The sequence below is a fragment of the Xenia sp. Carnegie-2017 genome, unplaced genomic scaffold (assembly GCF_021976095.1).
Source record: "Xenia sp. Carnegie-2017 unplaced genomic scaffold, XeniaSp_v1 HiC_scaffold_16, whole genome shotgun sequence".
NCBI lineage: Eukaryota > Metazoa > Cnidaria > Anthozoa > Malacalcyonacea > Xeniidae > Xenia > Xenia sp. Carnegie-2017.
Window position 1 is genome coordinate 3030723 of NW_025813469.1, and position 24604 is coordinate 3055326.

Below are 24604 nucleotides of genomic sequence, written 5' to 3' on the forward strand. Positions count from 1 at the left end.
TCATTCCCAGGACACTTTATAAAAACCGTGTCATAAAGTGTGAAACAGTGAAAGTAAAGAAAGTCAAACCCGGTTAAATGGTGAAACCAAGACGGCACTGCAGGACCATTTACAGATAATGGTTTCCCATACCTATGGTCTGGACCATATGGATCAGAGGCAGTTGCAGGCAAGATCGAGCCAGATTCCCAAACTGAAAACCCAAATGTAGCAAAAAAAGATATTTATTCTAAAAAAGTGGAAGTTCATTCATCAAAGACAACTGGACAAAATGGTAATTTCTGCACCGGACTCCAGGATGAAAGCCAATATATTTTATTTGTTATTGGTGTTTGCTCGTTTCATTTGTACATCTCAAGCAGAAGAGGATCCTTTGGACAGTTTGCTAAGTTCTTACAAAAATTCTCGCGACCTTTCCGCAAGGAGGCTCAACTTCGATCACCATCGTCATGTACGTGATTGTCAGCCCATCGTGTATGGAAACACGACCTTCGAGGTACATTCACCAGCGAGTAGGGCTTCCAAGAAGAGCAAAAACACTTATCAGCTTAAATATTTCTCAAAGAAGATTTCGACCGAAAATGGTGATCGCTTTGTAAACGGTCACCTCACCTCTATAACCAATCCTTTGCAAAGTTTGTCAGTCCTTGAGCCTCTTCGTTCCGGTGGATGTGCTGGCAACGTACGGTCCACGGTTGCCATGACGTCAGAGCAAATGAACTGTCGTTTGGCAGTGAATGCTGGATATTTCAATACTCATATGGGAAGTTGCCTTGGCAACATAGTCAGCGGTGGCGAATTGGTACGAGATTCCAAAGGTATTCAAAATGCAAATTTTGGAATCCTAAAAAATGGAAGTCTGGTGGTTGGTTATTTGTCTGAGCAAGATGTCACTGCCGGCATTGAAAAAGAAGAGTTCTACCAACTTGTCACAGGTGTTGTATGGATTCTTAGAAATGGGGAATTATATGTTGATGAAAGTATCAAAGCTGAGTGCCAAGATACCGAAGAAACGGGCACCATAAAAATGTTTGCAAATGTTGTATCTGCAAGAACTGCTGTTGGTTATGACAAAGACGGCCGTGCGATGATTGTTCAAATTGATGGCAAAACTCATCACCAAGGGTTTGTATTGTGAATGTCTTTGGATAATAATGAATGTCTTTGGATAATCATGATTGCCTTCAGATAATTTGCTTCTGCATCAAGCTGGGGGATTAGATAAAAGATGGTGCAACTGCAGTCTTGTGCCATACTGCAGAGAAGAGCAATTGCACCCCCTAAAATTTGTCAGGGTACAAGTTTTAGTGCCCCTAGTTGTTAAGCTGAATTAAAAATATGTAACACAAAGGCATGCAAGCACTTTTGCACATGTGAGTCCCCCCCTGGGTTGATATTTTCAAGCCTTTACTACCAAGATCTTGATGAAATTGGATCTTAGAAATTGGATCTAATTGGATCTTGATGAAATTGGATCAAAATTTTTGTAGCAATTTGTTCAGGAAGTAACATCTTTATGGTTACTTTGCAGGTTGAATCTTTATGATTTTGGTAGATTGTTGCAATCATTTGGATTAGTAAATGCCATCAATCTTGACGGTGGTGGCTCTGCGACATTTGTGGACAATGGCAGTGTTGTAAATTATCCATCTGACAAATGGTAATGAAATAACTTAACTCAGTAAATTAGATGGCAACCCTCAAATCATTTCCATTTTTTGACCATTTCAGCGAACAGTTTAATTGTGCAAGAAAAGTGAGCACCATCCTCTGTGTTCATGACAAATTATGCAACCCCCCTGATTGTAATGGCAATGGTGAATGTAGCAGGGATGGTGTGTGTGTGTGTCGCTCTCCCTGGACTGGGTCTGGATGTTCCCAACGCAATGATTCAAAAATGCCAGTCATTCAACGTCAAATGGTCTTCTGTAATAAATGTTAGTATTAAAGTAAATGGTTTGAACCCGGGAGTATCATTACATGTTTGTAAATGTAGATTGTCTAGGTTGGTATAGTCCTGAGGACTGTTTCTGTTGTTGTTGACTGAAATTTCGACAACTTTAGCGGTAGCCATCTTTTGACTCTGAAGATGACTATTACTAAGGTTTTGAAACATCAACAACAACAACAAAACAGTTCTTCTCAGAACTATACCAACCTGGACAATTTACATTTACAAACATGCAAATGTTAGTATTGCACTTAATGTTTTATCAGTTTGAATATTTGGTTTGTTTGTTGCAGTTGCAGGCTCAACTTAACTTGGCATTATTGTTTCTTTAGCAATGGCTGGAAATTGCTCAACTTATGGCAATGTGACAACCAGAGAGGTTATCAAAAGGTAAAATAGAAATGTTGCTCATAAAACCTGTAAATTAATAATCTTGGTGTTTTGATGAGAGTTGAGATCATCTGCTCATTATGTTTCTTACTTTGGTCATGAATGATATTCAGTCATGGGAAAATGAATTTTTTCAGATTTTTGATCAGGAACTATGCATGGATAGATGTATTGTTGATTTTCAGTGTCTTGGTCAACTTTATCATGCTTTTTGTCCTATTTTGTGGACAATCATCTAAGAAGAAAGCTGCAGCTCCACGCAAGACAACCAGATTGAAGGGAGAGGATACCGTAAATTTGCTGGAAGAAAGCGATGAAATATAAAATGCATTCAAACTTACAATGAAAAGACTTTTGCAAATCCATGTTTGTTTAGTTTACATATTTAATTGTTACAGCAATTTATGGAGTGATCTGAAACCAAAATGATATATTTATGTATATTTAAGTAAATGCAAATGGCCTAATAAGTATATGTTGTCATTTTGGTGTTTCAGTCCTATGTATAGGTACTGTGCCTGTACTATAATTGAGTGAGATGCAGTAAATGTGATAACCACAATTCACCGTAATTTAGTTCCAATTACAGTATAGCTTTATGTCACTATCATGTTGACGTTTAAAACATTGTGAACATTATTTCATCAATGGATTTCACATGCACTTTATTCACACGTAAATGAAACTTGTTACAATGGTACTGTGCCTGCATGGCACTAGCAATTGACAAAAATACCAGAAAGCATGGAAGATGGTATTGAAGAAGTCTCTTATAGTATCAACCATTCACACTCACTGAGTTGCTCATATACTTATAATATAGTATAAAGTGCCCATTATTCATACAAGGAAATAAATAGGTGCATACAATTAAATTAACACAACTTTGGTAAGTGTTTCCATCATTGGTCATTAACTAAGCTTCTTCCTACATTTAATTGCCTAAATAAATCCTATTCACATGTATTCAATATCTTTATTCTACAAAATCCATGCCCAATTCGCCTTTTAAGTACTCCAACATTGCACCCAACATTTGCTTCTTGTACATCTGATCAGTGGCAATAAGGGCAGCCAAAGACGCCAAATCTAAGACACCAGCATCACCTAAAGCTGCCATTACTGAGGACCGCAGTTTCTCCTTTTCGACAGAGCTCAACTCTTGCAACACTTGATAGACAGGTTTGAAAGTACCACTAGTGCATAGGCACCAACAAGACCACCTAAGAATTATCACAATCTTAGATTTGACCATGTCTATCTTAATCATGGGTGTAGAAATAGCAGCACTTGCAGGAACTTTTGAACTTAGAAATGATGTCAAAGGTTGGCATCACTGCCAAGTTAGCACTGATTGATTGAAGGCTTGACCATATGAACATGACTGAACAATGTAATTGTGGTATGCAAAAGAATAATCTGAAATTCAGCGAAGTTAGTTTTTTCAGCCTGTTTATAAGGAAGAAATTAAGTTCAACAGCAAACTTTCAATTTCATTTCCCATCTGAATCAAACAACAAATGAACAGAATAATCCAGAATCACACAATAATCAATTGAATCCATACACAACAGTCATTACATACCAACTGCCGCTCCTACTGCAATACCAGCTGGTCCACCAACAAGTCCACCAACAGTGGCACAAACGCCAGCTGTCAGACCACCTTTAGCGCTCTGCTTCACCGATACCTGAAGGTTTTCATTTTTAGCTAATTTTGCCAAGAATTCAACCAATTCGTTAGGTGATATACGAACTGTGCCCGCCATAATTTTTCGATATATTTAACAACAATTTATGATATATGATCGCAAAAACTGGAAAGTGCCAATTGTGTTTGAACTGGAAGGGTTTGAAGTTGAACATGAAACTGAAAAAAAAACTAAACTGAAATTTCCTGAATTATTAATATGTTCAAAATATAGGACAACAGAAATTCATTATAATGTAAATGATTTGACGATCAACCTGTAACCTGTTCCTTCTAGTTTAACGCTATACAGTTTACATAACAGAAACTTGCAGTATAACTTTGATAGATTTCAAAGAAAGGAAACGGCGATGATACTGGGTATTCTCAATTTGTCGTGGTAATTACCCTCAAATCCAGGAAATTGGTCGATACTTCACGATCAAAAACACGTGAAAGAGAGAATACAAAGTGGAAGCACTGCATTTTGATGACGTAACCGCAAGGTCAAAAAATGGAGGAAGACGAGAAGACTTCATTGCAATGTTGTAGAATACATTTACCGGCCGATATCGACGAAAAATCGCATGAAATGCGAGAAGAAGATGATGTGGATTCTGAAATTGAGGATTATCTGGTCTACGACGTCGTGTCCCAAATCTGTATTGTATGTGAGGTCGTATTAGCCAGTCCCTCGAGAGGACCGCTTTGCAAACGCTGTCACGCGTTCATGTATCCCGATTACACAATCTTGCAAAGAGAATTCGACGAACTGAGGTCGAAGTCAAGTAACGTGTGCAAACAAATACCTTATGGCCGCTATAGTCGACAGGACCGTGAAAAATTTCCCCGCTTCAGGCCAAGGCATCGCTGCGGGAAAGATAGTTTGCTGAAGAAGGAATGGAGCGATGAAAATGGTTGTGGATCGACGAAAGTACCGGCAAATGTTACGTTTCCACCTGTTTTATGTTTTTCCGACTCTGAATCGGACGATTGCGATGAAGGGGATGTATTTTTAGGCCTTGCACAACTAGCGATTTTTGATAAAGATTTTAGTGCACGTGACCAATTTTGTTCAAATGAACTACAAGATGCAATAATCAAAGATGATTTGGTCGAATGCTTTCCCACTGAAAGTAGGTGGCTGTCTATTCCAGTTTTCAATAAACAGAATACATTGTTGCTTGGCAACCATACCATATTCCCAGCCTGGTAAACAGAGGGAACAAGTGGTTGTGGGCAAACTGGGGAAATTTGCAGCTTTGCTGGAACATTACGACTCCCTGTTTTCCCAAATGTTTTCATGTTTTCAATACTGTGGAAACATTATCATTTTCTTGTGTTTCCTGGACATTCCCTGTTTGTACTCAGTTGTAGGAAGTGGAACATTGCTATTTGCTATGTTTCCTCAAATGTGCCAAACATGGCTACAGAAATGCACGTATTTAAACATAGATTTACTCATTTTTTTCTGGTACTCGAACAAACTCATTTTCATGGGCCAAATTGATAAATAGGCAAGAGTTCAAGTCAGTTGGTTGAACTTTGAATTATGTAGAAATTTTTATATGTATGTACCAGTATTTGCCAAAATTAATTATCCACCATGTCTTGTTTAGTTCTAATGCATATATTCTCATATTTGGATGAGAATGGCCTGTACAAGGCATCGCAAGTGTGTCAAAGATGGCGCATGCTCACTGATGGAATGGAAAACTGGAGCATCATATTTGAAAAGAAATGGCCCCTCTTTCGACCTGTTGGTGCAGTTAAATGTTGGAGAGATTTGTATGTCAAGATGTGAGTGAACTGTTAGCTAATAACTCAAAAAAAAATCTACTTACTTTACCTTTAAAAAATCCTCCTTGCTCACTTCCTGAAAACTGCATTAAGAAATTCATCTTCTTGCCTTGAACTGACATAGCTGCAGGGAAACCAAGTTTGTACTTCTGAAGTTAACAAGCAATTTCATTATTGTTTAGGATGGAAGCCTCCACATGTGTGACTTGTCTTGAAGAAGGTTATACACACAAGGTACTGAAATTCTGAAAGAATGTTATATGCAGTGCGGTGTTTGAAATTAAATGAAGATATGATCTTCGCACTTTGCTGGACTGCACTGGCATTGCAGAGGTCATGGGTTCAAATCCCGTTGAGTCACCTGAATTTTTCAGGTTCATGAGACAATTGCTTAAATTGTCCAGCCAAGTGCGAAGATCATATACTATTATTATTATTACTGAAAGTCTATCATTCACCATGAGAAGAATATTCTTTTATAAACGCAGTTGAAATGTTACAGAATACTGTATTGTGCGTTTAAGACTTATGTTTTTTAGTTTTAAACTAGTTTAAAGTTTATATAAATTAACCCCTCATTATCATCTTTCAGAGAGTCGTAGTTGACGACGTTCCAAATGCTTGGCGAAACAAGCGTCTTCGTAGCGAGCTCAAACAGCTATTGGTCGACCCACCTGATGGTATACGAGCCTGTCCGGTCGATGACGAGTACTCTAATTGGCAAGCATCGATCACTGGGCCACCCGATTCGGTTTATGAAAACGGTGTTTTTTATTTGCATTTGGAACTGCCAAGGAGCTATCCCATGTGCCCACCGCGGGTACGCTTTCTCACGCGAATTCTACACCCGAACGTTAATCGTCATGGTGACATTGGTATAGACTGTCTTCGTCAAAACTGGAGCCTTGCGCTAACAATACCGAAGATTTTGGTTAGCATCCAGTCCCTTTTAACAGATCCTTACTGTCACGTGTGCATGGAGCACGTGGTTGGGCGAATGTATACCGAGGACAGAGAATACTTTAACATAGTTGCGAGAGACTGGACAAGAAAGTTCGCGCAGCATCATTATCAAAATCCAGAACTTAAGCCGATAACAATTTGGTAGAAATTTAGAGTTGGACAATGTTCACATAACAACGTGTAGATAATTTATATGAAACTTTACGAGTTGTATAAGAAAATTGATTTCTCGATAGACGATACTCTCTTGCAATACTTCACCAACTGCACACATCGCCATGAAGGGTCAAGTTCAGATAAACTATCGTATCGACAGGTTTTCCTGAGATTGTAACACGTGCGCATGCGAAAAAATGACAAATTTTTCTTAGAACTTGTTTACAATTTGTAGGGAACGCATTAGCATGCTTTGTTAAAAATGTGCTCGTTCACAACCTAGGGATTCCATTTATTTAGTTACTTTGAAGTTTGAACTGACCGAAAGTCAATATTGTTCTAATTGAATCTTTTGAAATCATTAAGTTTGCCTGTTTTTAGGCAGTATATGGCTTTGAGCAATGGGCTAAGCTCACTAATCTCGATCTGTATGGAGACTTTACCATAAATATGAGATTTTCACCGCGGCTTTAAACTAAGTAAACGTAACTCATATTTTTCCCAGATGACTTGCAAAATGATCTGCTTTTGTTTATTTCACACCTTTAAATAAGGAGATAGCATCATAGAAAACAAAACCGGAGTTTTACAACTGGCTGGAAAACACGTTTCAAGAATATTATGTGCCATCGGCGTATTCAAGATTTCAGCAATATTTAAGAATTGAAATATACCTGTCTAAATATTTAACCCATGTTCTAAACCACAGATAATTTAGCGAAGAAGTCACGGTTCATAAAATACACAGAAGCACAAACCATGTTGTCACGTGCATAAAGTCAACATCTGATGGACACTTGTCTATTGATGAGTCAACGAGATGAAGACTTTTCGCTTGAGAAGATGTTTTGTGGAGTGATTCATGAAGATCAAACGGTCGTAAAAGTTTAGAAGACGCATCAGAACTTTTTGAAATAAGTTACAGTACATTGGTAAGTCGATTTTCGAGGTACACGAGGAGATGAGTTACAAAACAATATGACATTATCCATTGAGAAACCAGATCTAGGATCGACGCGTGAAGCAGAATAAGCGATAAATGCACACGAGTCCTCAGCTGTCCGAGTCCTTGTTTCGTCAAGCTGTTGTATTTATTTTGACTCGTCACAGACCTGTCTTTTACTTGGTATTTTATTGGAACAAATCACTTTTCAAGTGACAATCTCTTGCCGTTGTCACCATAAAAAGACAGCAATCATTGTACTGTCATATATCATATATATTCAAAATAGTGCACAAGTTAACAATTTGAATAACTATTTCAATAATTTATGTCACCTTCGTGTTACCATAGTTACTCCTATTTTGCATTATAAAGAATTTCGAGAATTCGGTGAAAAGTAATTTTGTTATTTTGTTACGCATTAGCAATGTCAATTGCAACACTTAATACATTAGTCTTTTTCTCGTAACCGGATTTTTCTTATAAAGAAAACTTTGCACATTGTCGCGTTTGAACAATATACTTTTAAAAGTTTGATTTGGATGTCGAAAATTATTGCTTACAAACAAGTTTTGCCTGTAAACGGCGGTAACTGTATTTACGATTATTCGTAAAAGGAAAATGAAAGAAGATGAGACTTTATTGAAGGCTTGTAGTACACCTTTACCAGCAGACGTCGATGAAAGATCACAAGGAATCCAAAAAGAGGAAGATGCGAAGTCTTCTCTTCTGGTCTACGACTTCGTTTCTGAAGTCTGTGTTGCATGTGAAGTTGTGCTAAAGAGTCCCTGGAGAAGTCCACTTTGCTACCGTTGCCACACGTCGTTGTATCCTCATCGCACAATTTCGGAAGAGGAATTCGATAGTGAACAAGACCTTGAACGATTTCAGAAGTTCAATGCAATACCACACATGGTACAAGATACAAGCATGGATGATGAATTGTTTAATCGTTTTCCTGATGATAGTACGTTGAAAATAAATTCTATTTCAAATCAATTAAGCTTTGGCTTAACTATATAATACACTTTTTTCAAGCATAGTAGCTCGGCTTTAACCACCATGTTCACCAAGGTTTCGCAAACATGAAGAAGCATGGGGGATATTCATGGATAAATTAGGAAACATTGCGTTTTCCTGTTTGGTTCCAACGGACCTTTAAGTATTCTGGTTTTGCTACCAGTATTTAGTGACTTGAATTTTCCCTAAACAAAGAAGAATGTGCTCTCGTTTCTCATCAATTAAATTTTATAATGACATAGTGAAACACCTGCAAATATTTCGGTCATGCACTCATTGAAATTTGGTTTTATAGAAAGGCTCACCAGAATACTTTAGATTGAGCCTCAGCCTAATATTACTAAATGTATTTCGTTTAGTTCTGATGCATATATTCTCCTATCTGGATGAGAATGGCCTGTACAAGGCATCGCAGGTGTGTCAAAAATGGCACGGTCTCGCTGAGGAAAGAGTATGGAAGGTGCAGTTTAAGAAGAAATGGCCTGTATTTCGTCCTGTCGGTTCAGTTTCATGTTGGAGAGATTTGTATTTCAAAATGTAAGAGATGAATGAGCGCGTGATCCATAGAATCAACTTGAAGTTTACAAACTAATACGCTTTCTTTACCTTTTGATCTATATCTTTACTATCTTAAACTTTCTTTAATGCTCATTGCTTGAACTGATATACCTGTAATAAATGTCTGTTTGGTCATCTGAAGTCTGCAAACATTATCTCCGTTTTTTAGGATGGAAGCTTCGACGTGTTTGCCATGTCTAGAAGAAAGTTTCAATGGGGTAATCAAATCCTGCTATAGACAGAGATATTCAACTTTAAGTGATCACTTACTAAGTTTTTTTATTGTAAATACATCCATGATAACTACTGCTGAGTTTATATTTCACATGATGCTCAACTAAGAAAAGTCACAAAACATTACTTACTTTAGTAATTATGATACTGCGTTTTGAATTTGTTTATAATAGGCGATGGCCATAGATAAATATACCATACATATGGTAACAAACACATTATTATTCATACAGAAAATTATAGCCGTCCCAGAGACTCCTCGTGCTCCCAATCTTTGGATTCAAAATCGTCTTTCTGATAATCTACAAGAGTTACGCGACATGCCCGATGGTATACGAGCATGTCCGGTCGACGACGAGCGTTTGAATTGGCAAGTGTCAATCGCTGGACCACCCAATTCGGTTTATGAAAACGGCATTTTTTACCTACACTTGGAACTACCCAAGAATTATCCTTTTCATCCACCGCGGCTACGCTTCCTCACGCGAATTTTTCACCCAAACGTTAACCGTCATGGAGACATAGGTCTAGACATTCCTCTTCATCAAAATTGGACTCCAGCGCTAACAGAATCGATGGTTTTGGTTAGCATCCAGTCCCTGTTAACGGATCCTTACTGTCACGTGTGCATGGAGCACGTGGTTGGGCAAATGTACACCGAGGACAGAGAATACTTTAACATTGTTGCAAGAGACTGGACAAGAAAATTCGCACAGCATCATTACCAAAATTCCGAACACAACTTGATAGATGTTCAGAATTAAATGTCTGCATGGTGAGGGTGTATAGTAGTTTGTATCAAACTGGATGAGTTCATTTCACAATAATGACAAAATTATGAAAAAACTATTTGCACTTTGCAAAATTTGATAAATGAGACGTGTACAGCTATTTTACTCGGAAAGGTTTTTCATACAACCTCTTGCTCTGTTTTAATTTGGCCGTAATGAGCAATCTTTCTCTCTGTACACTTCATATAAGCAAGATAAAATACAAGTTCGCAATTTGAATAAGTATTTTAATCATTGAAGTTATCCCTGTGGGGAGCACAGGAAATGCTATAGCTATGTAAATTTTGCATAGTCAACAAATGTTCAGACTTCGTCTTCTTTTGAAGGCAGCCAGATTTTTCGTATAAGTTGACTAAAATGAACGAATTAAAAGCACTGACTTTCAAATTGTTTGGTTTTGGATTTCTGAAATCGTTGCGTATAAACAACGTCTTCCCATAAGCAACTGTATGCACATCAATCATAAAAAGGTAAATGAAAGTTGGCTAAACGTTGCGGCAGGAACTTTGGACACGGGCTTTTAACAGGAATTGTCGATAAAGGTCACAAAAAATACTAGTAGATGATGGCGCATAACGTCGTTTCCCAAGTCTGTGTTATATGTGACGTTGTTTTATCGAGTCCTTTAAATGGACCGCTTTGCAAGCACTGTCACACGTTTATCCATCGCCAAGGTAGAAATTCTGAAAGGAAAGTCTGCATTCGCCACAAAGAAGAAAATCCAACCATAAGCCCACAACAAGGAAGCATCGTACAAGGCACAAAAATCGATGATAGTTTGGTTAAATGTTTGCCCACTCAAAGTAGGTGGTGAATCAATTTATTTCAAATCATTTAAGCTTTGGTAGACTTTATTCAAACGTTTTTGCCAAGTAGCTATTTCACACAATGTTCCACTAAGTGTGTAATTTGATTTTATTTGTCCAGTTGCGTGATACATTGTTGTGGTCTGAATGTTGTCATTCGCTATTTTCTCAAATATTTTCTACTTTTGTTCATGTCAGAGGAAAAACATATCAATTCTTTCTATCTTAGAATATCAATTAATTTTGGTCACTTTCAAAGCGCACATGACAATAAGTGTCATAAAGATATCACTCTCAATTCTCATTTAATTCAAAACTAGGAAACACTTCAACCAGCTAATGCTGTTTGCTCTTATTGATGTGAACAAGGGTTCACTAGAACTGACTACTTCCACATTCAGTCTCACATTAATTACCCACAGTATCTCGTTTAGTTCTCATGCATATTTTCTCATATCTGGACGATGAGGGGCTGATCAAATTATCGCTAGTGTGTCAAAGATGGCGCATGCTCACTGTAAAATCAATAAACTGGAAGGTGCATTTTGAGACAAAATGGCCCATCTTTTGTCCCCATGGTGTAGTCACATCTTGGCAAGATCTATTTTTGAAAATGTAAGTGTTACTGGAGCTATGAACGAATAACATATTCAAGATTTCAATTAATAAATCTAATTACTTTACATTTCGAAAACCTTTCTTACTTATGTCCTTAATCAGAGAAATCCTCTTAACTTCAGCTGACATACCTGCAAAAAATCTCTGTTTGAGCTTCAGAGGTCAACAGTACCTTTATTTTCTAGGTTGGAAGCCTCAACTTGTTTGCCATGTCTAGAAGAAAGTTTCAACAAGTTAGTCAAATTCTTCCGTAAACAATAAGATTTAATTCTAAACACGATCATCCTAGATACACCACTGACACGCTATAGCGTAAATTAAATAATAAATTCAAAATACCCGAACGTTATTCGTTATTACTTTCTAAATAGTACAAAAACGGAAATGTCTTAACAATCTTTCGAAATATGATTATATCCAAGAATGAGCTATTGTGATTCATTTTTATGTAACTTACCCTAGATCCACTACTGAGCTGATACTTTACAGGTTACGTACCTAATCTGAATATGAAAACTGTATTGACTTTAAGAAGTATAATTTTGTGTTTTAAATTAATTTATAGAATATTGATTTGGTATGGTATTGCCATATATAAATATATTTCAAGTCTGCCTAAACACATTATCATTCATCTAGAGAATCGTAGACGACGTCTCGGACATTTGTCGCATACGGAACAGATCGATCAAAAACAATTGTCAAAATTAGAAAATCGACCCGATGGTATTCGAGCACGTCCAGTTGACGAGGGTTGGAATTGGCAAGCTTCGATCCCAGGACCACCCGACTCGGTTTACGCAAACGGTGTATTTTACATACACCTGAAATTACCCGCAGGCTATCCTCTTTATCCGCCCAAGGTGCGCTTTCTAACGCGAATTCTACACCCTAACATTAACTGTCATGGCGACATATTTATTCATTGTCTTCGTCATAACTGGAGTCCAGCAGTAACAATACCGATGTTTTTGGTTCGAATCCAGTCCATGTTAACAGATCCTAACTGTCAGGGATGCATGGAGCACGAGGTTTGGCGAATGTATACCGAGGACAGAGAATACTTTAACATAGTTGCGAGAGACTGGACAAGAAAGTTTGCGCAGCATCATTATCAAAATCAAGAACTTAAGCCGATAACAAATAGATAGAAATTCGAGTTGTCCCAGCCACGAGTACCTACCAGCTCTTTTCACACTGTATTAGTCCATTGCACATTTAGACACGAGTTCATTTCACGTTAAAATGCAAACTTTGATAACTGAGAATTGTGAAATAAATGTTACCATTACTAGAATTAAAAATTGATTCGGTCAACTTAATTTTACGTGACGAGCAAATATCAACATCAGAAAAATAGTAAAATCGACACAGAATCGCATCGAAATGACTGAAAGCTGGGCCGCATCTTCAAATTGTGCCATCGTCGAAATAAAATGAAAATTGTCGATTAAAAATGAGTATTGTAGTCGATAATGAAATAAAAGGCATGCTAAAAAGCGGCAATTGTTAATTGTTATTCAAATTCTGTAAAGGAAACTTATATTATTAAAGTGTATATAAAATGAAATTTCTCAAGCCGATTGTTGTGTTGTAACGTTGCAAAAACAATTCGCTTCGTTGTTTTCTCAACACCTTCCCGTTTCTTTACAGTCGCAGAAACACTGCCGTTAGTCGACTTCACAATATTGACTTCAGGAATGGTACATGGCTACTATATTTTGGCATGGAGGTAATAGGTACATGTACCATGCCGTTATCGTCATATGGGAATTTTTCCAGTTGATCTGTACTGAACAACAATTGAACCAAAATGACGCCTGATAAAGCATTTTGAAAGATTGTATAAGTGGTAATCAATCAAGTCCAACTTTTGCCGTAAATTATTCCAATTTATCTGAAATGTGTTATCTGGTACCTATAAAAAAATCAGAAGACATTTGAGAGCGGCCATTTGAGTTTATTCTGTAGAGCATTCTTCCGGCAGAAAGATTGGGACTAGTTGAATTGCTGGCTACAAATTTTGGCGGGAAGTAGCCAACCAGTTAAATTAGTTCAATGGCGCTACCTTCCAAATGATCCCATAAGCAAAACTTTCAATAATAGAACAGGTAAAATCCCATTTCTCTGATAAAGTTTTGAATCAAATATATCGAAGTCCATTTGCCGTAAATTTTCCAAGAAAGTGTTGAACGGTACCTAAAAAAATCAAACGTTTGAGAGCTCTGATTAGCTGTAGAGCTTTTCTAAGGGCAAATAGTTAACCTGATTGGTTGTTGGGTTGTTTGCTAAAAGCTTTCTATGAAATCAGTTGTTTCTTCAGGGTAGGGTTCAAAAAGACTCGACATTTTTTCTCAAACATCACTCAACTGTACTAAAACATTTTGGTTCATTGAATATATTCAAGCATTATTAACAATTTTGAATTATTAATACAATTAAGCAATCTCTGATTTCTCCAAGTGAGGGCAAATCTCATTAGACAATAGTGTATATTCTTGAGTACGTTTGAACCTTACATTAAAGACCTAATCTCTCAAATGTTGCATTCAAAATATTACTCACAATTGGGAGAAGACAGCGAGATCCGAGTTTGGGAATATTTTTACCAAGAGTCTTTGCCTACAATGAACAGCGAAAATGGCGTCAGAAAAAGAATCTCGCATTAGTAATGAAAAATATATTTCTGGTAGCGTCCACTAAACATACTTTATCTAAATGAGCATGCGCACGGCAAGCAATTTCATACGTGGCTTCTTTGATTGCTGGTAGATTTCGGCCACGTAGCATGTCTTCTTGTGAAATACCGTTCTAAAAATGGAAATACTTAGCTTTAAGTTATTCTCAGAACAACAACAAAAGTACATGAACCAGTTTAACATATAGCCTTACTTTAACACACCATTATGTGGAGTTTAAACATTAAAGGCAAAACATCTGAACTCTATTAAGATCAGCAGTGGTGATAGGTGGTTTGGCAAACTTCAACTGAAGCAGTGGTACCGGGATAGGTGATTGAAAATCTGGGGTGAACAAAATTAATTTGGCTTGTAGAATTGACTGATGCCAATAAAATTTTGTTGTATGATAATCGCCTTTTCAACTAAACTCAAATCGGCAAACAAAAGTCCTTGCCGCCAAATCATTGCACGTTCTCCCTCCCCTCCCCCCTTGATCAAAATTAATTACTCAAACAGTAGTTGCTTACGGCCACTGGCAAGCACCCACCAGCTGCGACTGGTGAAGTTGCCATAAAAATATGATCGTACATAGATGTAGATCGTCCCGGTTGCTAGAGTCCTGAGAAGGATTGTTGATGTTGATGTTGACTGACGTTTCGACAAGTCCTTCTCAGGAAGGACTTTAATAACCTGAATGTTCTAAATCTATCAACATGTAACGATACTCCCAGGTTCAAACCATTCACTTTATAAAGACATGATGTTGTTCACCTTTATCATAATATCATTTGGCCATAAAACTTTTCTAGATTTTAGATGATGAAGAGTGGAACGTAGTAAAGTGATAATTCCCATCGCTTTTCCCAGATGACTTGCACAATGATCTGCATTTGCATCTTTCACACCTTAAAATAATTATATCACCTTAAAATAATTATATCACCTTAAAATAATTATATCACTTGAAAATTATTACAACACATCGCGTTCTTCAAAGTTTTATTCCAAAATCGTTCCATTACCTGAAGCTTCGAGAGACAAATACAAAATAGACGAAACGGATCTCTCAGAATAAGCTTCGAGTTCCTCCATGTTTGTAAAAGGATTTGAGTGTAAATTTTCCTCCTGATACAAAAAAACAAACAAACGGGATGAAGCATGAAGAAAATATGGCGTAAAACTAATGTTTGAAGATCTACAAAGTACAGGCTTTATGACGTTCGAATAAAATGTTGTGTCAAACTATATAAATAGAGTTCTATCTCTATCTAAAACTTGTCAATTCATTATCATCAAAAGCCAAAGTTTTAAAAGAAATATTACTTGCACTATGAAACAGCAATACAAACAAAGAAATGGGGGAAGCTTACGTTGCCAGTAAATCTGTACCTAGCAATATTAATGTTATCCATTTCCAAATAAGAACACAAATACAATTCTCACCCTACTATCAAGTATTCTGCTGATCCAATGTTTTGACAGTCCATAGAGCTCAATAGCCTAAATAGACGGACACACTTCATGCCAGAGGTTATAAAAACAAAAGGGATGTAAAAGATACCACTTTATTGGACACACAACTTGACCAAATAATCACTGACTGGATCACATCGAACAGATTGTAATGATAATACATAATTTGTAATACTGGTAATTAATAAAGACCATCATCAGGGGACTGGGTAGGAGAGATTTGAGTTTTTTCATGAATAGATTTGTTTCTTTAGTGTCATAAAACAGTTGCTCTGCATTACTAATACAGTGACTCAAAAGTACTACAAAAAACAGATACTATTGAATATCTGAATTTTGTTTTACAAGATTTTGGTAGTCAGATCTAGTATGTTCCTTGAAATAAACTGGCACCTCCTCTAAAGAAGCACTCAAAATAGCTGACCTTTTGAAGCTCTTTGGCAACTGGGTGGTCTGGACAAGAACCCTATAAATAGACTATGCTTAGGTCTATAAATATTTACATTAAATCCACTACATAATACTAGTGGAAGATAGCGCACCTTGGTGTAAATACTTTGTACAGTATCTCTCCAAAACTTCAGCTTCATCTTGCCAATGGTTTCTACCGTGGTCGAGTCACTTATCTTAATGCAGAAGTTGAAGTAGAATTACAAAAATAAATCAAACTCTAGCCAATGAAGTGTATATTTTAATTTCAAAATATTGTAATAGTCATGTTTACATGTGACATAATATCCATATGGCATGTGCTATGCTTACTTTTGCAAGTTCAACATTCAGTGCTCTGATGGCAAAAATAGCATTTCGACTTTGCTTCTTCACCAGCAAACAACACAGATAGTTTTCATAATCATGATGCCTGTAGTCAAAAATATACAACTTGTCACATTGTCATTAAATGGCAAGAGACAGACATGGGCGCCCTCAAACTAAACATGAGTTGAAGATTGCCATTGGATTAGGTCTGGGTGAATACATACATTAACACTTAGAAATATTCCTTTCATATTCAAAGACAGTCTTAGTAAACATAGTCCTTATTATTGAGGAGATTTTCATTCGTAGGAGTCTATGAAGAAAGCTTTATTGGTGCATTCCATGTAATAATATAGCAAACATATGCTAAATGATGTCAAGCTTGTTTCAAATATCTGTAACTGGGGGGTTGTGGACTTGCTTGGAGAGGGAGTATGAAAGTCGACAAGTCTGTGAAACTGCATGCAACTAGCAATTTCATGTACCAAATTACAAAATAAGTATGCATTATAATACCATAACGTGGTATCTCAAAACATGTTGAAATGTGTTTTTCCTCAAAAGAATGAGCACTTTGCATCGGTTGGAGGAGAAGCAACTTTCAACGTCTGCACATTTAATGAAATTTAAAACGCAAATACCTTACGAGATTCACGCAATAATTTATTGCAGTCGCATCACGACGTTCGTAAATGCTGCTTTTTTTCACGATTTGTCTCTGTACGACAGTCCTTGCTTTAGAAAGTGACCGAAAATTGCTATGTTTTAGCACAAATGCCATCCATCCACAACCTTTGCCATGTACTTGTACTTTATTGACTAGTGCCCCCGTATTACATACCAAACATATTTGTCTCAGGGGGGTGTCTCATTCTCCACGTTTAAATACTATAACAACAGTATCTAACACCACGCTACCACGGTATACGAGCAAACATTTAAATTTCAACAACTGCTCTAAGTCTTGAAGTTTAGATTCATGTAAAAATTGGCTTTGAACGGAAAAGTATCGAGGGTAATGCAACGAGACAAAGCTTGTTGAAGAAGGGCGACTGGTTCCTCTTTCCTGGCGCGGGATATGTCGATTCGTTGTACACCTTTCTGTGGGCCGTGCGGCAAACGTACAAGCACAGCGATTTACTTGTTGCCTTGCTGAATACAAAGGACCACGATAAAAACTTTTTCTCCTTGAGTAGCGAGATAAGAAAACTGGAGAAGGGAGGATGGAATAGGAACGACGAAATTCCAGAAGTTAACAGAAAATATCAGTTCCCTTTAATCCACTGGGCATGCGTACTCGGAAAAACAAACGCCGTGAGGTGGCTTCTTGATCAAGGTTGGTTCATACACTGATACGATTGAGGTATTGCCTGTGCAATGTATTCCAGTGAATGCAGAGCATGTTCAAAAGTGTTTGGAGAGAGGGAGGGGAGGAATAGAATGACAATATGCCTTATTTTACCAAATAAATTGCTTGTCCATAGAGAAAATGGGTGTGCCCCTTAACCCCTCCTCTTTCACTGCAGTCAATGTGTGTGCTATTGTGTGCATAGGTAATGAGGGTTTTTTGGTTGCTAATTCTTGGAAATGACCTACTTCTGAAGTTCTATAACATATATTGTACATGTTTAACATCCAATCAGTGAATGATCTTTTTCAACTAATTATAGCAACAATTTTGCCTTCACAAGAAGTGATGGAAATCGAATAACTGTTGCTATACAAGCATACAAACATAGTTCACTCTAGCTGTGGCATATTTTGTCTCGTATACTAATATGCATGTTCATTAGCTGTAAAGCTTGATCATAAGTATTTTTACTGTTTACTTCTGATCAGATTTTTACTACAGTTCAAACCAAAAATCTCTTTGAGCAGTGCCCCCCCTGTCACGTCTATAAAAAAGGTGCCTAAGTACCATAATGGGGTTTTACTTGATGCTATGCACCAGGCAAGTGCACTGAAGGAAGTCAACATCCCCCCAGTTTGATCAAATTATACGTATGAAGTAGGCATCTGCCCCCTTATTTGACTATTATTAATTCTAACTGATAAATGTGTCAATTTTGTAGCATGGACATTTTCTGAGCTATAAAAAAAATGAAAAAGTAAATCAAAACGTTTTTCTTACTTTTTCTTTACCAACCATCTCCGTACCACTGGAATCGCTCCAGGCTACCAGCACCCTAAAACTCTTGGTTCCTTACACTATTTATAGGTTTCAGTCCCACGGTCCAAAAATCTAGTACGTTGGAGACATGTCTGCATCGTACACTCATGACAATACCAGACACCGTGTCGATGAAGAGCGGACGATTGTGCGTTTCGCGATTTGATGCTATCCTATCCCAACTAAGCGATTGCCTATTGATTGGCGATTATCTACAGAACACGCCACTTCATCTCGCTGCGCAATTCATGGAGCAGAACAAATGTTACTCTCTTTACGAGAACCTATTTCTGACCATGCTCACACATGTGAAAAGGATGCCCAGTGCTAAAAGGCGTAAATGCTTGAATGCACGTAATTGTGCTGGCGATACAGTCCTAAACATACTCTCCTCCAATGGCAAGTGCATGAACATTATCGAGAAGCTTCTCGACGCTGGTGCCGACTGTATGATAGTGAACAAGCTTAGTATAGGACCTCTCGCAACAGCCGAGAAGTGCAACTCGGCACTTGCAAACTTCCTAAGAAGCACCATTTTAAAAAAGGCCGGTTATCCACTTCCAACTCCGGTGGATTGCAGTGAGGAATCGAGGAGAAAGTCGGAACGAAGATCGAACCAGTTCACGAGCTCCGTGCTGCCCAACATTTCCGGCGAGGTTGACTTCACAAACCTGCCGTCTGCTTCATCCGAGCTAAGCAACTCAAGTGACGGATCCGAAAAAACCAAAAACTCCACATCATCCTTGGAAGAAGATCCTATTCACGTTGACAGCGGGGTATGATTATTGAAACGTTAACAAGCCATAGCAAATGAAAGTTTTCCATTTGAAATGGCACAAACAGAATAGTAGCCAGTCTCAAAGTTTAGTCAAGTAGCCAGCCAACAAGTTAAGTCCAGTAGCCAGCCAACTAGTTTAGTCCTGTAGCCGGCTATCAAGCTAAGTACTTCAACCAGCCATCAAGCTAAGTACTGCAGCTGGCCAGTAAGTTAGGTTATGCTGCCAGACAGAAAGCTATTCCTGCAGCCAGTCAGAAAGCTATTCCTGTAGCCAGCCAGAAAGCCATTCCCATAGCCAGCCAGAAAGTTATTCCTGTAGTCAGCCAGAAAGCTATACTTGTAGCCAGCCAGAAAGTTATTCCCATAGCCAGCCAGAAAGTTATTCCTGTAGCAAGCCAGAAAGCTATTCTTGTAGCCAGCCAGAAAGTTATTCGTGTAGCCAGCCAGAAAGCTATTCTTGTAGCCAGGCAGAAAGCTATTCCTGTAGCCAGCCAGAAAGCTTAGTTCTGTAGCAGGGCAGCCAGTTAAGTTCTACTAAACAAATTTCATAACATTATAAACTCATTTCTTTTAAAGGCTGTTATTTCCCAGTTATTTGAGCACAGGAACGTTTCGTGCAATCACTTATGTGAACATCTGTATTCGTAATGGCCTTGTTCGGTTTGCTTTAGGATGAAACAATTAGTCATGTCAACGAGGAATTCATTTCGACACCTGCTCCCACCGCTGACCAGGATGCGGACCTTATACCGACGGCTATTGTGGCACCAAACTCATTACATATCACCTCAACTGTCGAGTCTGGCTCGCCCCCAAACTCCTTTGAAGCCATCGAAGATGAGGGAGAAGCAACTGAAGATAATGAAGAAACAGTGGACACGAAAAGGGAAGGTGAAAATTTGGAATTTGAAGAAATGTGCCGATGTAGTGAGGTAAACGAGCTTCGGATTCCAAAGAATTATACACCAGCATTGAAATTGTGGTGGTGTCGTCCAACGAGGCGCTTACTGCACTAAGCCTACATAAAATAACCTCTGTGTTTAAGGAAAAATCTTTTTGCAATAGGAGCCTGATAACGATGGACTTTCCAATAACCCGAGCACAAATAACACAGAACAAGAGGACAACAGCAGTATTGCTAACGATACACCAGCGAAAGAGGGACCTGAAGACGGTCAGGGTAAGATTTTACTGCATAACAAATTTTATAGCAAATCGTCTAATTTATATTTTCCACGCGAGTCCGCGACTTGGTGCTCATGTTGGTGTGGGCATATCTTCCTTTGCTCCTCACTTGATCTACGGTATGATATGAGCAGGTCACATCCACGATCACGTGTACAGAGGTCTCGCTCTGAGATATTAAAATACATCGCGGTGGACGTTCGGGGTTGTACTTCAACTTAGTAGAAAACGCGCGAATTGAAATGTCGTTAATGTATAGAATTTTATTTGAGGTACCCAAGTCAGCCTGATGGATAGTCTTAAAGAAGCAGGTGTGCTGCAAAATTTGACAAGCGTAATTGAGAACACGAAAAAGGGTCATGTGGACAGGATAAACGAATTAAAAACCTCGCTGTCAGGTAAAGCTTGTATTTTATTTTGACATAACTCATAAATCCATAGAGCCAAAGGCATCATAATACCATGCAAAAATAGATGCTCATACTTAGGAATATAGCCAGCTCAGTTTGTTGACCATACTCAGGAATATAACCAGCTCAGTTTGTAGACCATACTCAGTATAACCAGCTAAGTTTGTAGACCATACTCAGGAGTATAGCCAGCTCAAGTATTCAGTTTGTAGACCACTCACTCAGTTTGTAGACCATACTCAGGAATATATCAGCTCAGTCCATACTCAGGAATACCAGCTCAGCCATACTCAGGATATAGCCAGCTCAGCCATACTCATATAGTCAGCTCATAGACCATACTCAGGAATATAGCCAGCTCAGTTTGTAGACCAGTAGACCATACAGGAATATAACCAGCTCAGTTTGTAGACCATACTCAGGAGTATAGCCAGCTCAGTTTGTTGACCTTACTCAGGAATATAACCAGCTCAGTTTGTAGACCTTACTCAGGAATATAGCCAGCTCAGTTTGTAGACCATACTCAGGAATATAGCCAGCTCAGTTTGTAGACCATACTCAGCTCAGCCATCAGTATTCAGTTTGTAGACCATACTCAGGAATATAGCAGCTCAGTTTGTAGACCATACTCAGGAATATAGCCAGCTCAGTTTGTAGACCATACTCAGGAATATAAGCTCAGCCATACTCAGGAATATAGCCAGCTCAGTTTGTAGACCATACTCAGGAATATAGCCAGCTCAGTTTGTAGACCATACTCAGGAATATAACCAGCTCAGTTTGTAGACCATACTCAGCTCAGTTTGTAGACCATAAAACCAGCTCAGTTTGTAGACCATACTCAGGAATATCAACCAGCCAGCTCAGTTTGTAGACCATACTCAGGAATATAGCCAGCTCAGTTTGTAGACCATACTCAGGAATAAAACCAGCTCAGGTTGTAGACCATACTCAGGAATATAGCCAGCTCAGGATTGTTTGTGGACGATTGCATAAAGTCCTACAGCAAAATCGTACTGGCGCACTTTTAACCAACAACTATTTTACATTTCTTGTATTTGTCGGCAGATTGTCACATGACTACAAAAGTTTCCTGGATTCTTTCCGACACATTCTTCATGACTGCCACACCTCTTTAATAAACCCTCTTGCTTTGTGTCATGGACATTATCTTTCACAACCATGATGGCTGCCTTCACTATACCACACACGTGTCTGCGTGTAAAATTTGGCTTCAATAGTTTATTAGACTTTTCTATTACAGGTAGCGTTCCATGTATTTTAGTTCAGTGGATAAACCATCTTGCTTAAGTCAAAGCGAACACCATTGATTCTTCCGACAAAGTTGTCATGACAACCTTGACCCCACAACCGTCTGTTAAAACCGTCTCGTTACGCCCAATGCCAAAATGAAATATATTTTTATTTTTCTGTTTGTAGACGTTGCGCGTAATCATTCGATAGAAAAGGAAAAGCAAAAGAAAATTAAGTATGAAATGCGCAAAAAGAAACGTGAAATGGACAATTTGAAAAAGGAACTTGCCAACAGCATAAAGAGGGAGAATTTCGGACAAAGTAAACGAAAACGGTTGGTGGAGGAAAAAAATGACCTTGACAAAAAGTTGGCACGTTGTGAGAATCTGTTGAAAGAAGTGCCTAAAAACGATTTCCAGTTATGATTATCCACCCAAGGTATTCGCACATTTCGTGGCATGTAGTGTTGAGTTATGTTATTTAAAGTTGTGTGAAGGAACGGAGTTAGTCGATTTTGTGGCGTGTAACTCGAACCTTCGATAATTGCGTTCATAGATGTCAAAGTTTACCAAAGACGTTTGTAGATATTGTGGCATAGATATATTGAATTTTATATATTGCAATTATGTAGATACGGAGATTACTATAGGAGTTAGTAGATACCTACACCTTGACCTGCGGAGAAGAGTTGTTTTTACACATTTAGCTATATAATCGCATTTGTTTGTTGTGCATCTCGTTTGTGTCGGGTTTTGAACAGTTTCGTGGTTCCAATTATTAAATTCAAATACCATTCTGGCCGAAGCAACCTGCTCGAAACTAAATTAAGTTTAAAAAAAAATTCAGTAGGGCATTACTAAATATACGAATATACTCTCCAATTAGCTCTGTAGTTTCGCCTCTGGATGGTTTTTTATACGGCTAGCTTTTGTTACGACTGAGCTATAACGACGAAGCAGGATTTTGCCATTTTGCTCTTACATTTGAATGAAATAGTGGATGAAATGAATAGTAGTTGAATACATGTTTTTCCTGAGAATTTAGCCATATAATAAATAGTTCGCCATCAATATCTTAAGGAGTACACGAAACAATCAAGGTTAGTTGATATTGTTAGTACGATCCATATATATTCCCAATGTGGGAAAATAAGGGATTACTACGTACAATTTCATTGGAAACAACTGTACATCGATACGTTATTTCAGTATAAAATTGATTTGCAATGTACAATATACAATCAAGTGCGTGTTTGCGAAGTAGAATGTACACCGTTTAATTACTATATAAATATCCACCAAACTATCAAACACAATGTTCGTAATCAAGAAGACTACACACATCTCAAAACGGAACTTGCACACATTGCTCACTCATATATATCATGTTATAACCCTACACCAGCTGATTTTAGAAAACATCATATCCTTAAAAACATTCGCAACAATGCCAATATTATAATTACCAAACCGGACAAATGAATTGGCATTGTAATCATAGATCGTCAAACATATCGAAATTCCTGTCTTCAAATATAAATAATAATTTGCTGTAAAAATACCTCACAACGAATTCGTAATTCCTGAAATCAACGCATGGCTCACGGATAATTTTTCAATTTTCAAAGAATTATAGCACACAATTATTAATTCTTGTACTTCTGAACTAGTACTAAATACGTTTTGTGGTAAACTTTGTTGAAAATTTCTTAATACATTCGAGCACCTTTAGAAATTTTCATATGTTTTGGGGACTAACAAATGTTTGAAATGTGTGAAGTTGTCTTGTTTTTCAATGTACTTTTAAAGAACGAGTCTCGCGGTGATGCTTTGCTCGCTTAGCCAGCCACAGACAGCCATTTTGCGTTACCAAAAAAATGGCGGCATGTCAGATGGTTAGTGCGGCAATATGTCCACTTCTGCTACCGAGAATTGGGCCATTAACATCAAAGAATTGTAGGCCAAGAAATGAAGT

The 24604-nt window shown here is 37.9% G+C and overlaps 8 protein-coding genes and 1 long non-coding RNA gene across 10 annotated transcripts; 6 read left to right on the forward strand and 3 right to left on the reverse strand.

The window, feature by feature from the left end:
- The first annotated feature begins 58 nt into the window (after positions 1-58).
- On the forward strand, positions 59-2814 carry LOC124436643 (N-acetylglucosamine-1-phosphodiester alpha-N-acetylglucosaminidase-like). The gene is made up of 5 exons (XM_046986619.1): positions 59-1125; positions 1532-1660; positions 1732-1937; positions 2284-2341; positions 2479-2814. The coding sequence occupies exons 1-5, from the start codon at positions 272-274 to the stop codon at positions 2663-2665; spliced, it is 1434 nt and encodes a 477-aa protein (XP_046842575.1). The 5' UTR covers positions 59-271; the 3' UTR covers positions 2666-2814.
- A 323-nt stretch (positions 2815-3137) lies between these two features.
- On the reverse strand, positions 3138-4459 carry LOC124436646 (protein C19orf12 homolog). The gene is given in 4 exon segments (XM_046986622.1): positions 3138-3544; positions 3547-3564; positions 3927-4211; positions 4310-4459. Coding segments are annotated over 3 exon segments (429 nt in total). The 5' UTR covers positions 4111-4211; positions 4310-4459; the 3' UTR covers positions 3138-3317.
- A 79-nt stretch (positions 4460-4538) lies between these two features.
- Positions 4539-7031, forward strand: LOC124436644. The gene is made up of 4 exons (XM_046986620.1): positions 4539-5167; positions 5651-5831; positions 6014-6065; positions 6424-7031. Exons 1-4 carry the CDS (start codon positions 4546-4548, stop codon positions 6937-6939), a joined length of 1371 nt encoding a protein of 456 aa, XP_046842576.1. The 5' UTR covers positions 4539-4545; the 3' UTR covers positions 6940-7031.
- Positions 7032-8027: 996 nt separating this feature from the next.
- Positions 8028-10715, forward strand: LOC124436317. Its single transcript, XM_046986223.1, has 4 exons — positions 8028-8860; positions 9273-9450; positions 9641-9689; positions 9939-10715. Exons 1-4 carry the CDS (start codon positions 8515-8517, stop codon positions 10467-10469), a joined length of 1104 nt encoding a protein of 367 aa, XP_046842179.1. The 5' UTR covers positions 8028-8514; the 3' UTR covers positions 10470-10715.
- A 343-nt stretch (positions 10716-11058) lies between these two features.
- Positions 11059-12410, forward strand: LOC124436319. The gene is made up of 3 exons (XM_046986226.1): positions 11059-11299; positions 11737-11917; positions 12106-12410. The coding sequence occupies exons 1-3, from the start codon at positions 11059-11061 to the stop codon at positions 12179-12181; spliced, it is 498 nt and encodes a 165-aa protein (XP_046842182.1). The 3' UTR covers positions 12182-12410.
- Positions 11279-12266, reverse strand: LOC124436320. Its single transcript, XR_006945319.1, has 2 exons — positions 12052-12266; positions 11279-11903 (listed from the first exon to the last, which is right to left on the reverse strand). It is a non-coding gene; the product is annotated as an uncharacterized LOC124436320 (long non-coding RNA).
- A 19-nt stretch (positions 12411-12429) lies between the features above and the next one.
- LOC124437179 (ubiquitin-conjugating enzyme E2-17 kDa-like) lies at positions 12430-13490 on the forward strand. Its single transcript, XM_046987187.1, has 2 exons — positions 12430-12454; positions 12560-13490. The coding sequence occupies exons 1-2, from the start codon at positions 12430-12432 to the stop codon at positions 13069-13071; spliced, it is 537 nt and encodes a 178-aa protein (XP_046843143.1). The 3' UTR covers positions 13072-13490.
- A 421-nt stretch (positions 13491-13911) lies between these two features.
- Positions 13912-17885, reverse strand: LOC124436318 (NADH dehydrogenase (ubiquinone) complex I, assembly factor 6-like). Of its 2 annotated transcripts, XM_046986224.1 has the most exons (10): positions 17475-17885; positions 16837-16936; positions 16617-16700; positions 16499-16540; positions 16045-16101; positions 15624-15726; positions 15373-15506; positions 14630-14731; positions 14486-14542; positions 13912-14119 (listed from the first exon to the last, which is right to left on the reverse strand). In XM_046986224.1, the coding sequence occupies exons 1-10, from the start codon at positions 17612-17614 to the stop codon at positions 13985-13987; spliced, it is 954 nt and encodes a 317-aa protein (XP_046842180.1). In that variant the 5' UTR covers positions 17615-17885; the 3' UTR covers positions 13912-13984. The 2 variants fall into 2 exon arrangements, with proteins under 2 accessions (XP_046842180.1, XP_046842181.1); XM_046986225.1 differs by lacking the exon at positions 16499-16540.
- Positions 17633-23349, forward strand: LOC124437180. Its single transcript, XM_046987188.1, has 8 exons — positions 17633-17640; positions 17693-17732; positions 17809-18169; positions 19052-19779; positions 20453-20713; positions 20847-20961; positions 21239-21364; positions 22817-23349. The coding sequence occupies exons 1-8, from the start codon at positions 17633-17635 to the stop codon at positions 23053-23055; spliced, it is 1878 nt and encodes a 625-aa protein (XP_046843144.1). The 3' UTR covers positions 23056-23349.
- The last annotated feature ends 1255 nt before the right edge of the window (positions 23350-24604 follow it).